Below are 15380 nucleotides of genomic sequence, written 5' to 3' on the forward strand. Positions count from 1 at the left end.
ATGTAAAATTAAACTATTGTTCACTTTGCTTGAAATCCCCTTCACCCTCTGTCCAACAAAACCACTTTCACATAGAAGCTACACGCACAGAAGACCACGTATGACACATTCGCCACATAGACGACATATATGTGAAGAGACATGTGACTCGTTTTTGTATTTTCTCAAGATGGAGTCAGATTAAATCCTGCGATGATCCCGTTACAAACACCACCATCTCCCCTCCATCCATGGATGGAGGGCCAAAACTGCCAAAATCAAAGATAATTAACAAAATAATTACAAACGGCGTGAAAACTTCAGTTAGAGGAGACGAGCAAAAGGGCGGCTTTGATGCATTTGTAGGTGTTTTTTTTTAAGCGAACATCTACATTTGCTTAAAAGTCCTGATGTCATGTTTGCTTCTTTACGCTATGTTTTGATCGTGGCTGATTCTGCATCAATGCACCAGAATCTCTTTAATACATTTAGTGAAATGAGCAAAGGGTTTACTTCCCAAATGATCCTAAACAATACAAGGAGCTGGATTAGCTCAGACCGTCAGTTCTCTAGCTGTTCCTAACTGCAGACTCTGGTGTAGCTCTGGCATCCATCGTGAAAGAAAATATAGAAATAAATGAGGACATAAACAGGAAGGCGAAAGAAAATATACAGAAATACTTTTAGAAATTATATTAAAAAAAACATTCAGAAGCAAATTAAAATAGAAATATTGGGTTGTGTTGTGCAGTCCCCAAAATAAGAAAGGCCTACATTTATTTTCAACACATTCACCACATTAATTGAGCCATTTACTTACATATGTATTTATTTTAACTTTGGCAGCTTCAGCCAGCCATACATTTCATCATTTTCAGAATCTGTCAACACGTACTGCATGGAACAAAGTGATCAGTCTCTTTTTCCCTCCTGATTTAATGGAACCTAGAAGATTTCATCTGCTGCCATACGCATTTTGAGGCCTTTAGCTTGACTTTATACTGAATTTTTATCCACCTTGTTCGATCTCCTTTACCTCTGTCCTCCATACATGTAGTGCAGTTTTGTACTTTCAAGGGTTAAATGTAATGATGGAACCTCTGTCTCACTGTACGGCCTTTTCTGCACAGTGTGAAGGGAACCGGTGCTGTATAAATCAAACAGAAGTGAGAAATGTAATTGAACACTGTGTGTTTTGTGTGACTAAAAGTCTTGTGAAAAACTGTGAAGCAACTTGTGGGGAGCGCTAAATGAGTACAATATCTGGAGTGAGAAGCAGAGTGATGTGTCCTTTGAAGCCGTGAACTACACTCAGAAAACCACAGCTGAGAAAAAAAGAGACATGTGACCTTCGAGATAATAGGATTTTTTTTTTCTGCAGTCTTGAATTGCCAAGTGTTTGTCAGAGAAGCTAAAAGTCTTTCGGCGTGGTGCAGCTTGTGTGTGACGAAGGAAGAGCTGTCTTTTATTACTTACATCTTTACACTGATAAAAAACAAAAGCATTTACACAATAAATGTAATAAGTGCTCATATTTTTGGAACATTTGAATTAACATATGGAACTGAGGATTAGGATATACACAGCGGCTACAGCAGGGACCATTAAGTACAAATATATGCATGAAAAAGGAGGTAGAAGTGCTCCTGCATTAACATTTTACAGGCCATCTTTTCAGATGACTACAGTATGACTAAAAACACCCTGAAACCCGTTACACTCGTATAACGTCTCCCTCTCCAACACGCACACCCACACACACACACCCACACACACACACACACACACACACACACACACACACACACACACACAGGCAGAAAGTGATAGCTACTTCATGAATTCATTTCTGACACTACTTATATGAGTTAATCTGCTGTTTTTCTCATGCAGTGCTGGTGTTGTGCCTGCAGTCTACTTCAACTCTAGGCGGTGCTCGCCACGGGCTATGTGGGAAGAAAACTCGTAACGGTCCCGACTGCGGTGGCCACACACGTTACACTCGAGCGGATCGCGGAAGCCGTGGCACCCCATGTGGATGGTGAACATGACATAGTCCAGGAAGATCACCCTGCAGTGGCCACAGGGGTACACGGCCCCGGGCACGGTCTCCCCGTCAGCTCGCATCACTCGCAAAGCCTCAAGAGGCGACAGGGGGATGGGCTGGGCGTGTGGGTGAGGCATGCCGTTCTGGGAATTCAGCCCCCCAAGCAGGTGGCCTAAGCTGTACATGACAGGCTGGGATATCTGGGTGTTGTCATTGTGGTAAGAGTCCATGCCAAGGGGAGGCTGGGAGGCGTGAGGGATTCCCAGGAGCGGCATGGCCATCTTGTGGCCATTGGTGAGGCCCATGGGAGTGATGTCGCCACGGGCTAACGAGATGGGGTAGGGCCTGTGGGAAGGTGGTTGGTCACCATTGGGGCCTGGGTGGATCGGTTGTTGCTGGTGATGGGCGTCTGGCCCCGGGGAGTCCGACGGAGGATCCTTGACATCAGTTCGGTGGACCAGATCCCTGTTAAAGCTCAGGTCCAGGCACACGCCGTTGTCGCCTAGACGACAAGAAAGAGCTCAGCACGAGGAGACTTTGCAAACCTCATCCAGCAGCACGGGCAGAGAAACAACACAGGAAGCAAGAAGCAGTTAAAACAGATGGAAAAGATTTAGACCCTTGCTGGGTTTCTCACTCCGCCGTGCAGTCGAGTGCAAAACGTGCCCCCCGAGGGCGGGAAAAAGCAAAAACCTGGAAAGCGCCAGGTCGACGGGACTAAAGCAGCTTTAAAGCCTGGCAGCATCCCGAGGCAGCAGTTAGGGACAGGGAGGAAGCATACGACGCAGATGAAGGCCTCTGTAGTGCAGCTGGTGTAATGACAGAGAGACACCTGCTCACGTTTCTCGCCTCGCGCCTTGTTTGCTCTCTGTGGTTACTTCTCTTTTTCCTCCTGTGGTTGTCATATTGAAAGATCTCACTTCATTTGTAAACCTGATGGAGATGTAGGAGGGTTTTTTTTTTAATTGCCAAAACACTCATGCTTTTTGCGAGCAGCTCGAAGCTCGATTGCGAAACTACAACTCAGTGTTAGTCTTAACCAGAAAGGTGAGAGCAAGCTATTGAAAATCATTGTGCATGTGTGTGTATATATACGCCCATAAAGTTTGGGAAATCACTGTGGCAAGTCAGCCATTTACCGAAACTGATACTTCTGATAATTACCAGCTCAAATTATCTCAGATCGAATCAAAACACAAGCGGTTAGTAATGGAACTCAGAGGTTTCATGTGCATGACACTATTTTATTAACCGTGCAATAATTACCAATACCCACCGATGACACAATTCCTGCAGAGAATTTGGAGCAGTGGGGACCACTCTGTGGTGTGTGCAGGTATGAGGCAGGTGGTCTGCCCTGAAACCCCCTTTGGCGACAGATGAAGGCCAGCATAGACAGACAGACAAACAAGTAGCTCAGACAGACAACTTCAAATTCTGCATTGTGCAGCATAAAAGCGCAGCAAAAGGCAAAATGACAAACGATACGTATAAAAGCTGGAGCCACTAAATATTCCTTAAAGATATAAAAGCACATTTTTAAAGAGAAATCTGAGCGCTTTCATCGGCCTGAGGTGTTTATACCCTTACCTGTAAACTTCTGTGGCATTGAACTCTTCCGCTTGGCTACGTTGCTGGCGAGCCTGTCGAGCAGCAGCGCACGCTCAGTACCCATCTGAGTCCTGGATGTGTGACTGTCCTCTGCTTGGCAGCAGAAGAGCACAGAGAGAGAAAGAGAGAGAGATAAGGAAATGAAGACTCTCTTTTTGATCAGGCAGTGTCATGAGTGCACAGCTGTCCATCAGCCTTTGAAGTCACAGAGTTTTTTTTAAAAAAAGGAAGAAACTCAAAAAACACAGCAGCTGCGCAGAAGCGCAGTTACACCGGGAGGAACGAGATATTAATTTGAGAGCAGACGCTCCTTTGACCTCACTTCCTGGTTGCTTTTTTACTTCACCAGCACAGGAGAGGAGACCACAGGATGAGGATGTACTTCCTCACCACTACGGCACTATCAGGCATAAACTTACGACATTTGGTGACCACAGAAACAGAGCATTGTCTGTGTGTTGCAACCATGCTGTTGTCCTCTGAGTACATAAAGGCTTTTCTGTTTTTTTATTTGGAGGGAAGGGGGAGGTAAGGTGGTGTGCGTTTGTGTTCCTGCTTGTGTCGGGTGGCTGGGCTGAAGCATTTGCCCTACATTATTTAGCTTCCCCTTTGATGGCAGAGAGATGAGAAGCGGTCTTCTGCACGCTGAGCCTGTACGCCACAGCAGCCATAACCCGTTTAGCTGTAAGTGCGGGGTAGTAGCCATAAGCTTGTTATTTTTAATGGGGCTATAAAAACAGGATCTGTTAAGTGTGCACCTGCACGAGCGTGTGCATTTCTGCACGAGCTGCAGAAATGCATGCGTTCTTCATAACTTTAACACCTATATGTGCATGTGTGAACCGAGTGTCCCTCGGAGACATGTTGGAGTCTTCTTACAAGCGTGGTGGTGAGACAGTGTGTGCGCACCGCTGCTCACCTCTCTCGGCGGGACCTTTGCTCTGAATGTACACATGGCACCTCTCTCGGTGCTCCTCCAGCGAGCTGCGCTGCTTGTAGCTGCGACTGCAATGGTTGCACTTGAAGGGCTTCTCTACTGCGAGGCAGAGGTTTCAGTTAAACACTCAAACACATCAACGGCATGAAGCAAGCATTACTTCGTTAAGTACGCGGTTTCGTACAAAACTGATGATGGTGTGCATATTGGAGGCCGTGCAGGAGAAACACGTGAACTGAAAGTGAATGAGTAAGTTTCCAGAGGTGAATGAGTAAGCTAATCATATGTGATGTGTGTAACCATATGAGAATGCATGGCAAGGTGTTACTGGAAAAGCCATGTAGCCTCAGCAGACCTCAGATTCAAAAGGAGTAAGAAACCAACCAGCATGGTACTGTACGCAGGTGCATACAGTATCAGAGCTTATCAGTGTGAGTGCGTGTGTGTGTGTGTGTGGCTGCCTGGTACCAGAGTGGGTGCGCAGGTGCCCGCTCAGAGCGTCACGTCGCCGGCAGGCGTAGCTGCACATCGGGCATTTGAAAGGCTTCTCCCCGGAGTGCAGTTTGATGTGGCGAAGCAGGTTTCCCTTCTGGGTGAAGGAGGCCCCACACTGAGTGCAGTGGAATGGCCTCTCGCCTGAAAAAACACAGCGTTTGAAACAATCCTGCACATTCTCACACGACACCGGCTTCTTTAATCACACAACTTATTCTGATTTCGACCACCTGCCGCGAGGCTCCTGTAAGCAAAATAAAAAACCCCACTGTGGTATTCTTATGTTCTTGTTGGGTGGAAATTTTGCAATAGCTCAGATATTTGTTGGCTTCCATTTTTTTTGACTTTAGTTGTTTTCTTGTTCCTACGATGAATTGCAAAAAAACACAGAATCATTCACCATCTTTAAAAGGGGAAGAAAGTAACGTCCAAACCTAGAAAAGACTGTTCTCACGGACAACTCAGACCGCACAATTGCCAAGCAGATTGTGCATGACTTCCCATGTCAGAAACAAAGCCTCACGGGTGCCAAATGAAGACTAGCACTGCTCGGCTCTACTCAGTGAAATGCAGCTCTAATGTTTGTATGTTTTACAACAAAAGTCGCGATTAAATGTCACAGAGACACACGAGCCTTTCAAGTAAGCGAGTACTGCATCAGACGGTGGATCATGGTTGTTACAGGGAGTATGGTCGCCTCAGCGTCTTCACTTCTTAACCATCAGATTTCCTCGCGTCTAGCGGATTTTCCTCAATTTCTCTCCTCAGCTCGCCCACTGAGATCTAACAACAACTTGAAATTACAGTTTGTTCCACGCCCCCGCCCAAGGACACGAGGTGATCGAGCTTTTCGAGGCCACAGCAGGCGACCTGTGGAACGCTCTGCTTCACCTCTGAGGTTTTCCGATTCTGTCATCTCTTTTAAAAGTCAGCTAAAGTCACTTGAGCATTTAAGTAACGTGCTTGCCCCAGCTAAGGACATTTGCGCCTTTGAATCCATGTACTGCTCTAGACTCTGTTTTATTGGGGCAGTTGTGTGTGTTCTTAATCTATCTTCTTTTATCTGTGGGTAAAAAGTGCCATATAAATAAGTATAGCTTGCTTTCATGTTTAAGTACCCTATCTACTCCATCATAACCGTAAACCCAACACTATTTTTTTTTGCTAGAATATTCTTCTGACTAAGATTTGAGAGTTTCAGAAGCCTAAAATCACATAATCTCACAGCACAGGATTATAATAATTGTCTGTGATGACTTAAAGCTAAACTCTGCTTTGTTAGTCAGACTGATGGAAGACGGGACAAAAATAATCTTCGTGACTCATTTTGAAGACATTTAAAATGTAGCAACATGAGAATTTCTGACCTTCTTTCACGTTTTTGATATTTTTTGTGCGCCGCCGATAACTCGATATATCAGTTCTATGGATAAGCTGACAGAGTAATCCCATGAGTGGGATGAGTATTATTTTCCATACTATAACTCGGCTCTGAGCACGCTGGTTAGGTCATCACTTCAGAAAATCTGTCATTCATTTCAGGATTTTAGGGCAGAACGATAACTGCAGCTGCAGTCTGATGTGCTGACCTATCTGCTGCTGCGATCAAATCACACAGTTAGTGCATGCGTGGAATATATGAACAACAATAGAGGCTATTTCACAATCTGTCAGTTAGCACACGATTGTGTGTTCCTAATCGCTTTGACAGAGTCAATAAAAGGAGACCTCAGGGCCATCAACAGCGCAGCGATTGCACAACTGCGATCTTTGAGGTCAGCGTCCCTCTGCTTACCCGTGTGGCTGCGCTTGTGCACCAGCAGTACGTTAATGCTGATGCAGGACAAGCCGCAGATGTCACAGCTGAGCTTGCCTGTCGGTTGGATGCGAGGCGGCCCGGCTCCAGGTGCGTAAGCGCCTTCCGCGTTGGCGGCAGACGCCGCTGCGCTGGCGTCGGGGAGGGCCGCGCTGTTGTAACGCGAGTAGTCCACCAGCGACAGGTCCTGCGGCTCACTCAGGCCATCTCCCTCTTCATCCCCTTCCATGTCCCTCTCCTCATCATTCTCTTCCTCTGTCCTCTCCCCATCAAAACCTTCCTCCATCCCGTCCTCACTGCCTCCCTCTGCTTCCTCTTTAGGCACAATCTCTTGGTCTTTTTCAGCCTTGAGAAGCTGCTCGTTATCTTCCATCTCCTCAGCCTCGGACTTTATCACACCTGAGCAAAGTGGAAGGAGGGGACAACCAAAATATGCATTTGGAGAGACATTTCACAGGAATGTGTAGAGCATTTTCCAACAAAGGAGCTAGATAAGCTGTGAGCAGAATGTGGAACACAGTCACGTCTTTACTTCCACATTTGTATTTAAGGTCGATAGCAAGATATTAGTACTAGCACATCTCCAAAGTGTGGGTAGCCTAATTTGGGCCGATGCATAGTGTCACAGAGAGATTCAGAAGATGTGTGCTTGAGATAAGGCAAAGGCATTTCCTCTACACAGCGGCTAGAACCAGGGCAGGAGAGAGAGAGGGTGAGTGAGCCGGCGCCTCAGACAGACAACACTAATTCCTCATCTGCCTTTGAAGAGTCATTTCAGACTGACTGTTCATCACGTTGGTCACAAAGGCTTAAAAGCATCCAAATTTAAGGGTTAAAAGGTGTTAAAGTGCACCTAAAGTCCTCTCGGTGTCCCCTCAGCCAGCCGAGCATCAATTACATCACCTATACAAGCAAGATTTTCCCGCTTTTGGTTTTTTTTTTTCTGGTTTCTCAACCACACGCTCAGCTCAAACTACTTCTCCATGCAGGATTTAGCAATTTCATTTATTAACACCACATCTGCCTACACGCAGAGTCCTAAGGCCCAATGTACAGGACCTCTCACCTAGCCTCTTGCAAGCGTTAACCAGCCCCCCAGCTTATTCAGTTCCATCCAAAAACCACACTGTGGTCTTGGCGGTGACTGATGATGAGCTGAAGAGCAGCGCCTTGTATTGTGGAAAGCGCTCAGAGGTGCTATGGAAACTTTGCACACACAGAGCTCCGAGAGGCCCGATATAGAGTCCAGTGTCTCAAAGCAGTGAACCGCAGGCTGCGCATTAGACGCAGAGCAGGGCTTTAGGAAGTGCACCCAGTGGGGTAGATAGATGGGTGGCAGTCAGAAATAAAGAGGAGAGCTGTCTGTAACACCATGTTCTTTTTTTTTAAGTGAGAAATTAGAGAGTTAGGGCTGAATGACAAAGTCAAAACAATTCAACATTAAAAATATCGTGTGAAACAGAGTTGTCACAGTTTCTGCCCGCTTGATGACAAGAAGAGAGCTTTTAAAATGCAGCTTTTATCACAGAAGCACGAACGTGCAGTGAGAACTAAAACCAGACCATGTCTACCACACGCTGGAGACAGCCTCTCGTACCTACATACAGTGTGTGTTCAGTCAGTTTTAATCAAAGGGTCTCTACATGAAAGATTAAAACTAAATTTAATTCTGTATTATCTGTCATCGGGCTCCTAGTAGAAATTTACAAGAAGAACAAGGTTTGAGTAATGATGCAGAAACAGAAGGAGCTTTTCTGGTCACTCTGCTGTGACCAGAAAAAAGAAAGAGAGAAGACTGCAGAGTGTGGACACGACACTGGCTGAGAAAATGGAGACAGAGTCCCTGCTGGTTCTCATCAGTGTTCCTGTGACCAATGTTCACCATGTACAAGGAGTTAAAAAGGTCTGATTTTAGACGTCTCAGACTGAGTTTAATGACACCAAATGCTGGAGATGAGGACAGATTTAGGCTTCTGTGAAATGACTTCATCTACTTCCAGACTCAGAGTGCAAACCTTTGGTTTTTGGTGCAGCCCTCAAGTTTTCCTGTAACACTGTGATGCAGCAGGAACAGGACTCGGACCCAGGGACGTTTCTGTGCAGTTTCATCATATATGTTGTAGACATTATCGCAGACTAATAAGTCCTACCATGTCTAACACGCTGAGGTGTTGGTCTATATAACCGACTTTGCAGTGAATGTTGTTTTGATGTTACAGCTAAATAGACAAAGCAAAGGCTCGATGCCTCTCTTTCACAGGCGTTCTGCTGAATCTGTTTTTACTTCTTGCATCACTGCTTTGTTTGGGGTCTAAACCTGCCCAATAAAAACAGACCCAGTAGTCTCGTAAGAACAGGTCTGATGAGCCAGGCCAAGCTTTGGGTCAGCTATAACAGGAAGGGTCTCTGGAGGGCTCCTGTCATACTGGGCTGTCTGAACCATCCACACCACAGGCAGATTGAGCTTTTGCTCGAAGGTTTCATCATCTCTTTCTCTCCTTTTCTGCATTCTGACTGCATTTTAGGAAGAATCCAGGATGGATGTTTCCATTTCATCCAATTACTTCTCTGGTTGGTGTCATATTAACTGCTGCCCAATAGGAACAGAAAGACTTCGGACACTCATCAACACTCATTTATTGACCGGAGCTCTGGGAGAACACGCAAACTCCACATAGCTACAGCCTCACAAGTCTGAACCCACTGTTCTTGTGAGGTGATGGTGCTAACCACTGAGGCATCATGCACCCATATACCATTGGTGTCAAGAAATGTCACCTCACTAACTGGTGAAAAACAACGTTTCCGAACATAAACCACCATCCACTGATCAGATACAGTATGAATGCATATTTGCAGGCCCCGCTCTCTTACTTTCTATATTGGCACGCGGTCAATGAAACTTTAATCAGCTAGATGACCTATCAAATCAATCAAGCACCTCTTCGTCACGTGCAACCTTGATGTAGTTCATGTCAAACCCTGGAAAATGAGAGACATGCAAATACCAGACACAGCTTGTTGCCGAGCTCTTCTCACAATGATTTGGTCCACAGAAAGCCCTCAGCTAGTACACAACAATATTTATTTGGCTTTATAGTATTCAGATAAGCATTTATGCATAAATTTGACAGCTACCGGCACGAACACTAGCTAATTAAACCCAGAAACCTCTGATGTAAAAGCAAAATAACAAATCTGCTTTCTTTGTGCAAGTTTTTGCAGAGACGAGCGTCACAACTGAAAGGTCGCGTGGGAAGTTTCATTTAAAACACAGTTAAAGATCTTTGCTGTTTCACCTGTTACACACATTCCAGTCACCTGCCACGAAACTGGCTGCGCATAAAAATGAAACTCGTCTTCACGTTTCCATCATTTTACGAGCGGGTTTGATAAAACATTTTGCGCTTGCAGCTGCGCTCCTCTTGTGAGCTCAGCGAAGCAGCAGTTCCCTGTCTTTCACTCCAAATGCCTGCTGGTTTGCTGATTCAAACGACAAAATTAAGCTGCAAATTATGCCGTTTGTTGCTTTCGGCGATAGCTAGCCTGTTAGCTCGCAGGTGCAGTGGAGGTGCATGGCCACAGCTACAAATAGGTGGATAAAAAATGATCAGGAACATAAAATAAGATACGGCCTGATTAAGATTTGCAAAGGGCCGGATTTGGCTCGATTTGGCCAAATGCTCTGGTTACAGGTGACCTTTCACATTTTAATCCCCCTCCTCTACTTTTTCTGCCACTCTAAATGGTTTCCTGTATTTCCTGTCCTCAACCAGTATAATCTATTTCATTGTATGAAAGTATTGTAGCACCATTCCTCAATTTTTTTCCTGAAACAGGCAAAAAAACCCAACAAAAGACGTGTAAAGAACAGCTGTAGCACCAATGCCACACACACACACATATATATATATATATATTTGTGTGTGTTTGAGAGTGTGAGTGTGTGTGTGGGTACACATACGTGGATCTGCGACACCTTCAGCGGACTGAATTCCATTTTCACTAAATGAGCTGTCCTCCTTCTCTTCTTCCTCCTCCTGCGACTTCACATCTGCAACATCTGAGAAAGTAACATGTTGAGTGGATGTGTTAAAACTGAGCGACGCTTTTCTTCTTAATTAAAAAAGTGTTTTCCGTAGCAACAAATGAACATTAAAACTCCAGATTAACAGTAAATATGCAGGAAGTCTTGCTCATGACCCCGACACTATGACCTGCTTTCAGCTGCAGCGTGCACAAATCCCTCCACGTACGTGGTGGAGTTTTTAGGCACGACTTCAGCCAGGATGGTGGCCGCTGTGGAGGAATGCGTGCATCCTCATCATCGAAAGTTTCACATTAAAGACAAGGAATGCCTATACTCACCCATCCCGTCTGCCTCTGAGGATGTGAATTCAGGATGCTTTTCTGTGCTCATGATGAAGGAAAACGTTCTGTGAGGGGGGGGATTTACAGTATTCGGTTAATGAGAGTCTAACCAGATTCTCCCCTTTGGCGCTTTAAAACCAGGTCTGCCAATAAAGATAGAGAAAAGGCGGGTTTGTTTCTTACATTCATTGTGTCACATTTTATCTGACCGTTTGTGAGACAATTTTAACTTTTTCAGATGCTCTCGATGCTAATAAAAGAGCCCCCCCAACCTCCCCTTTACTATTTCTACAAGGCCTGTGAAGAAATAGAAGCAAGACTTGCATCTCTTTGTTCCTGTTGGTTGGACAGTGTAAAAAAAGAAGAGTGGGTAAAAAAGCCCACGGTTGATTGCTCGACCCTGTCTCTACATTTAGCCTTATGAGAAAGAGATGATGTTCACTGCTCATGTATTTCCTGCTGGGTTTGTACACAGGAGCAGGCGTAAAAGAGCACACACAGACACTCCAGCACAGTTTCAAAATTATTTGAGAAAAATCCAGACGTGCACTTTTTAAAGAAGCCCCCTGTCAGTTTCCACCGAGTTAACAAAGTATTTCATTATATTTTATATTGTTTCAACTATTTATTCGCATCAGCTCTAATAAATAATAAAACACCACACCGTTGATAGGGTTTTCATGATTAACTGAAGCTCTTGCGTTAAAATACATCAATAGGAAACTTTCTCACATGGTCAAAATGAAATTGAGAAGCACATGTCTACATTGCTGCTGTTAATTCCAGGAGACGTCTTTGGTTTTGTTTTTTGCTGGAAGTTAACAGTAAGTCTGAGGAGTAATGATGAGAATAAGATCTTACCTGCTTCTTGCTCAGCACCACAGAGGAGAAGTGCACTCACAGGAGGAGATTCCACACTCCGCCGCTGGACTTTCTCTGAATATGGAATATAAGCAACGTCACAGCCGTGAATTCCTTAAAGGAACAGGAACGCATTTTCAGTAAGGTGGAGCAACAAAGACCAGAGCGTGTGAATCCAGCAGAGCAGCACCGACGGCGAGACTCAGAACAAGTCTGATGATGTTTAAATCTTCAAACATTCCTTCTCTGAACCTAAACACGCACAGCCAACAACATTTATGAGCGAAACAAAGAACCGATTCGGGGTTTGATGTTACTTCAGGGCGTCCACATGGCTCCAGACTTGGCTTTTAAGGAGATCTAACTCCATCTTGTGGCCAGATGTGAAAGCTACTTCAAAGTCCAACTCGTCTGAAGCTGAAACTTCATTTACATTTTCTTTCTTTTAAGAATTCCCCTCATTTCAGGTGAATAAACAGCTGATATCTGCCCTTTATGGTCCGTACCTGCAGAAGTCAGACACTGGCTGTGGAAAATCTTACATCATGGCTCTGCATCTGTATGCTGCAGCTGCTGAGTGTCCCTCTCTTTATTCCCATCTCTGACGCAGAGTTGGAAGAGAATTAGGAAAAAAGCTTTTAAATACTTGTATCCCAATATTGTCTACAGATGAGCTTTAACAGTCGGGCTTGTTATTATAGGAGAGTTTAAGCAGTCTTAAAAGTGCATATGCAGTATCACTGAAATCAGTACCTATTTTATGATACAGCATATGATCTGAGCACAGCATTCACTTGTTTACAGTGAGTGAAGTTATATTTGTGTGATTTTTATGCCTATAGTTGCTAAATCATCTACCATCCCCCTCACGGGAAAAACAAGCGACTCTAACGCGTGTAAATAAAGGCAAATAAAAGCTCATGCTCTCTGCTGCTGATAAAAACAAGTTAAAAAATCCCTGAACACATGCGCAGCAGATCTCCAGGTGCATGTTTAGTTTGAATGCACTTGTTGCTTGAATGAGCAGCAGTTCTCTAAAACCGCCGTTCGAGTCATACTTAGGTTTTTCTTTAAAGGGGACGAGTGACGCAAACGGAGACAAAAACATGGGGGACAAAAGCGCGTGCGTGTGTGTTTATGTGTAAGAGAGGCGGGGGGGATACTGACGTATTTTCAGTGTTACGTCAACATTTTCACCGGATCCAGCTTTGACCACAACCTGTGGAGTTACCACAGGTAACAAAGGTCTTGTGGTACAGGAGCATGAAGTGACCCTCAGATATTTGTATCAGATTTAGTTTTTGGTTTCACCTTTAAAATTTACAAAATTTCAAGTGTGAGGTGAAATTTTAAGGGGGGAACAAATAATTCAGCTGAAACACTTTAAAAACTGCCAAAAACTATTTAATATAATCAAAACTTTTAAGTCTTGTGACATTTGAATGTTTTATGTTCATCCCTAAGGCGGGTCTGTTACAAAAGATTATCCACTATCTAACTCCACAGACGCCTAATTAGTAACACGCAGTAATGAAGGAGGTTGGAGCGACCATATGAGCAAAGCTGGTTTTCAGTGACGGGAGGACGTACCAGCATGTAGTGCCTTTAAAGATCCGAACGTAGTCTGAAAACTGAGGCAGAAAGAGGGTCACTGATGAAAATGTTTGTCTTTCACTGCTTCTAAAATTGCTGATGTATGCTCCTCACTTTATTTATATACTTCTTATTTATTTAAATATGATGCTTTTAATGCGTCAGATGTGCCACAATTGTACGTTTTACTATTATCTGTGCATAACGAAGGGTCTCCACACAGTTTTTCCACAGTGTGCTTCAAAATCACAGGACCTATCACAGCCTCAGTGTTCTGGAGAGAGAAAAACATCTTTCTCATTTTAGTGAGGAACAACTGTTTCTGATTTCTCTTAGATCACATATCCTAAAAGCACAGGGTCGGGCTAAGGACTTCTACACTCACAGGTTTAAATATTTGATTGCAAAGAGCTCTGCTGGCAAAGACAGTATGCTTCAAATCAACATTTAAACAGCTTTTAGCTTCCTGTGGTCGTCCCTCCTCTTTGTAAAACTTGTGGACATGACTCAAACCTAAAGCAGTTTAATGTAGGTGAGAGAAAACGCACAGTTCTCCTTCCAGTTCTGCTCGTTTTCAGCTCCTTTCTCTCATTCTCCTTTAATAAGACAGCTTATTGGTTTCATCCTGCACCTTTGTGCAGTAAATATTCACTTCACTGAATCAACTTTGACTGTTTAAGCTTCATATTAGCACCAGACAAACAGAAATACCATATATCCTTATTTCTTTCACTGAAAGCACATAATAAAGGAAAGGTCAGTTTTCTCCTTTTATTTCTCCTTATGTGGCTTTAAAGTTGTGAAGATCTGCCAGGTTGTTCCATTTCGTAATTAAATCTATACCTTTCAGCTTTTATAGCCAATACTTTTGGAATTTGAGTATTGCACGTGGTCTCTTTTTGATATTGAAAATATTCCAGGTGGCAAAGATTCTGCTTTTTTTGGGGGAAATCTTATGACATCTATTAGAAGCTGTTTATGTGCTTTTCATTTGTGAACTTCAACAGATCACAGCTTATTGTTAGAATGAACAGCAAGATAAAAAAATGTGATTTCCGCGAGGATATAAACTTTAACTTTTTTGTTGGGGGGAGGCGGCTTTGTTGTTCTTCTGCTTTTGTCTGCACCGTTTCTTTCAGGTTGTTTTGTTTCACACTGTTGAAAGATTCCCATCCATCGTTTCCCGTCTACGTCTGCCCTCCTTTTCCTGTCATCTCTGGCAAAATAATATTTGTTTAAAACGAGCCTAAAATACCGGAAGAAGAATTTACATGTTCCGCTTGTCTGCCGGTCTGTTGCACTGCTTTTCAAGTTACAACAAAAACACAGCTCACACACAACTCATTAGCTCAGCCAGCATCTACAAAATTGCGTCAATAACCACATTTAACCTTTGACTAACCACCCTGCACCCCCCAAAACACAAACACAGTCAAACACCTCATAACTGACACATAATAACGTTGCTATTCTTGCTGTGAGTTCAGAGACTGTTGAGCAATTCCAGAAACTGCAGCTTGATTTTTCCGTCTCTGTAAAAAAAGAACATAAAAGTAAGCAGGTGGCTCGTCTTTTAAATCGAGGCTCAGTAAAAATTTCTAACCTTACCACGGAGCCCTAAAGCAGACTTGTATTGGAGTGTGTTTAAAGTGCTTTGTGGACGTTTCAGA

At 44.0% G+C, this 15380-nt stretch overlaps 1 protein-coding gene across 2 annotated transcripts in view; it reads right to left on the reverse strand.

The window, feature by feature from the left end:
• Positions 1 to 792: 792 nt before the first annotated feature.
• Positions 793 to 15380, reverse strand: part of LOC101485306 (zinc finger protein Aiolos) — a 38944-nt gene continuing 24356 nt past the window's right edge. Inside the window, exons 3-10 of one of the 2 annotated variants that reach the window (XM_004538729.5) lie at positions 12118 to 12192; positions 11254 to 11321; positions 10850 to 10948; positions 6865 to 7284; positions 5043 to 5210; positions 4557 to 4673; positions 3617 to 3727; positions 793 to 2528 (exon numbers count right to left, since the gene is read on the reverse strand). In XM_004538729.5, the coding sequence (XP_004538786.1) occupies positions 1894 to 2528; positions 3617 to 3727; positions 4557 to 4673; positions 5043 to 5210; positions 6865 to 7284; positions 10850 to 10948; positions 11254 to 11305 (1602 nt within the window). In that variant the 5' untranslated portion in view covers positions 11306 to 11321; positions 12118 to 12192 and the 3' untranslated portion in view covers positions 793 to 1893. Of the gene's footprint in view, positions 2529 to 3616; positions 3728 to 4556; positions 4674 to 5042; positions 5211 to 6864; positions 7285 to 10849; positions 10949 to 11253; positions 11400 to 12117; positions 12478 to 15380 lie in introns of those variants that run through there. The other variant, XM_004538728.5, reaches the window with a different exon arrangement.

This window comes from Maylandia zebra, linkage group LG6 (assembly GCF_041146795.1).
Source record: "Maylandia zebra isolate NMK-2024a linkage group LG6, Mzebra_GT3a, whole genome shotgun sequence".
In the NCBI taxonomy this organism is placed as follows: Eukaryota; Metazoa; Chordata; class Actinopteri; order Cichliformes; family Cichlidae; genus Maylandia; species Maylandia zebra.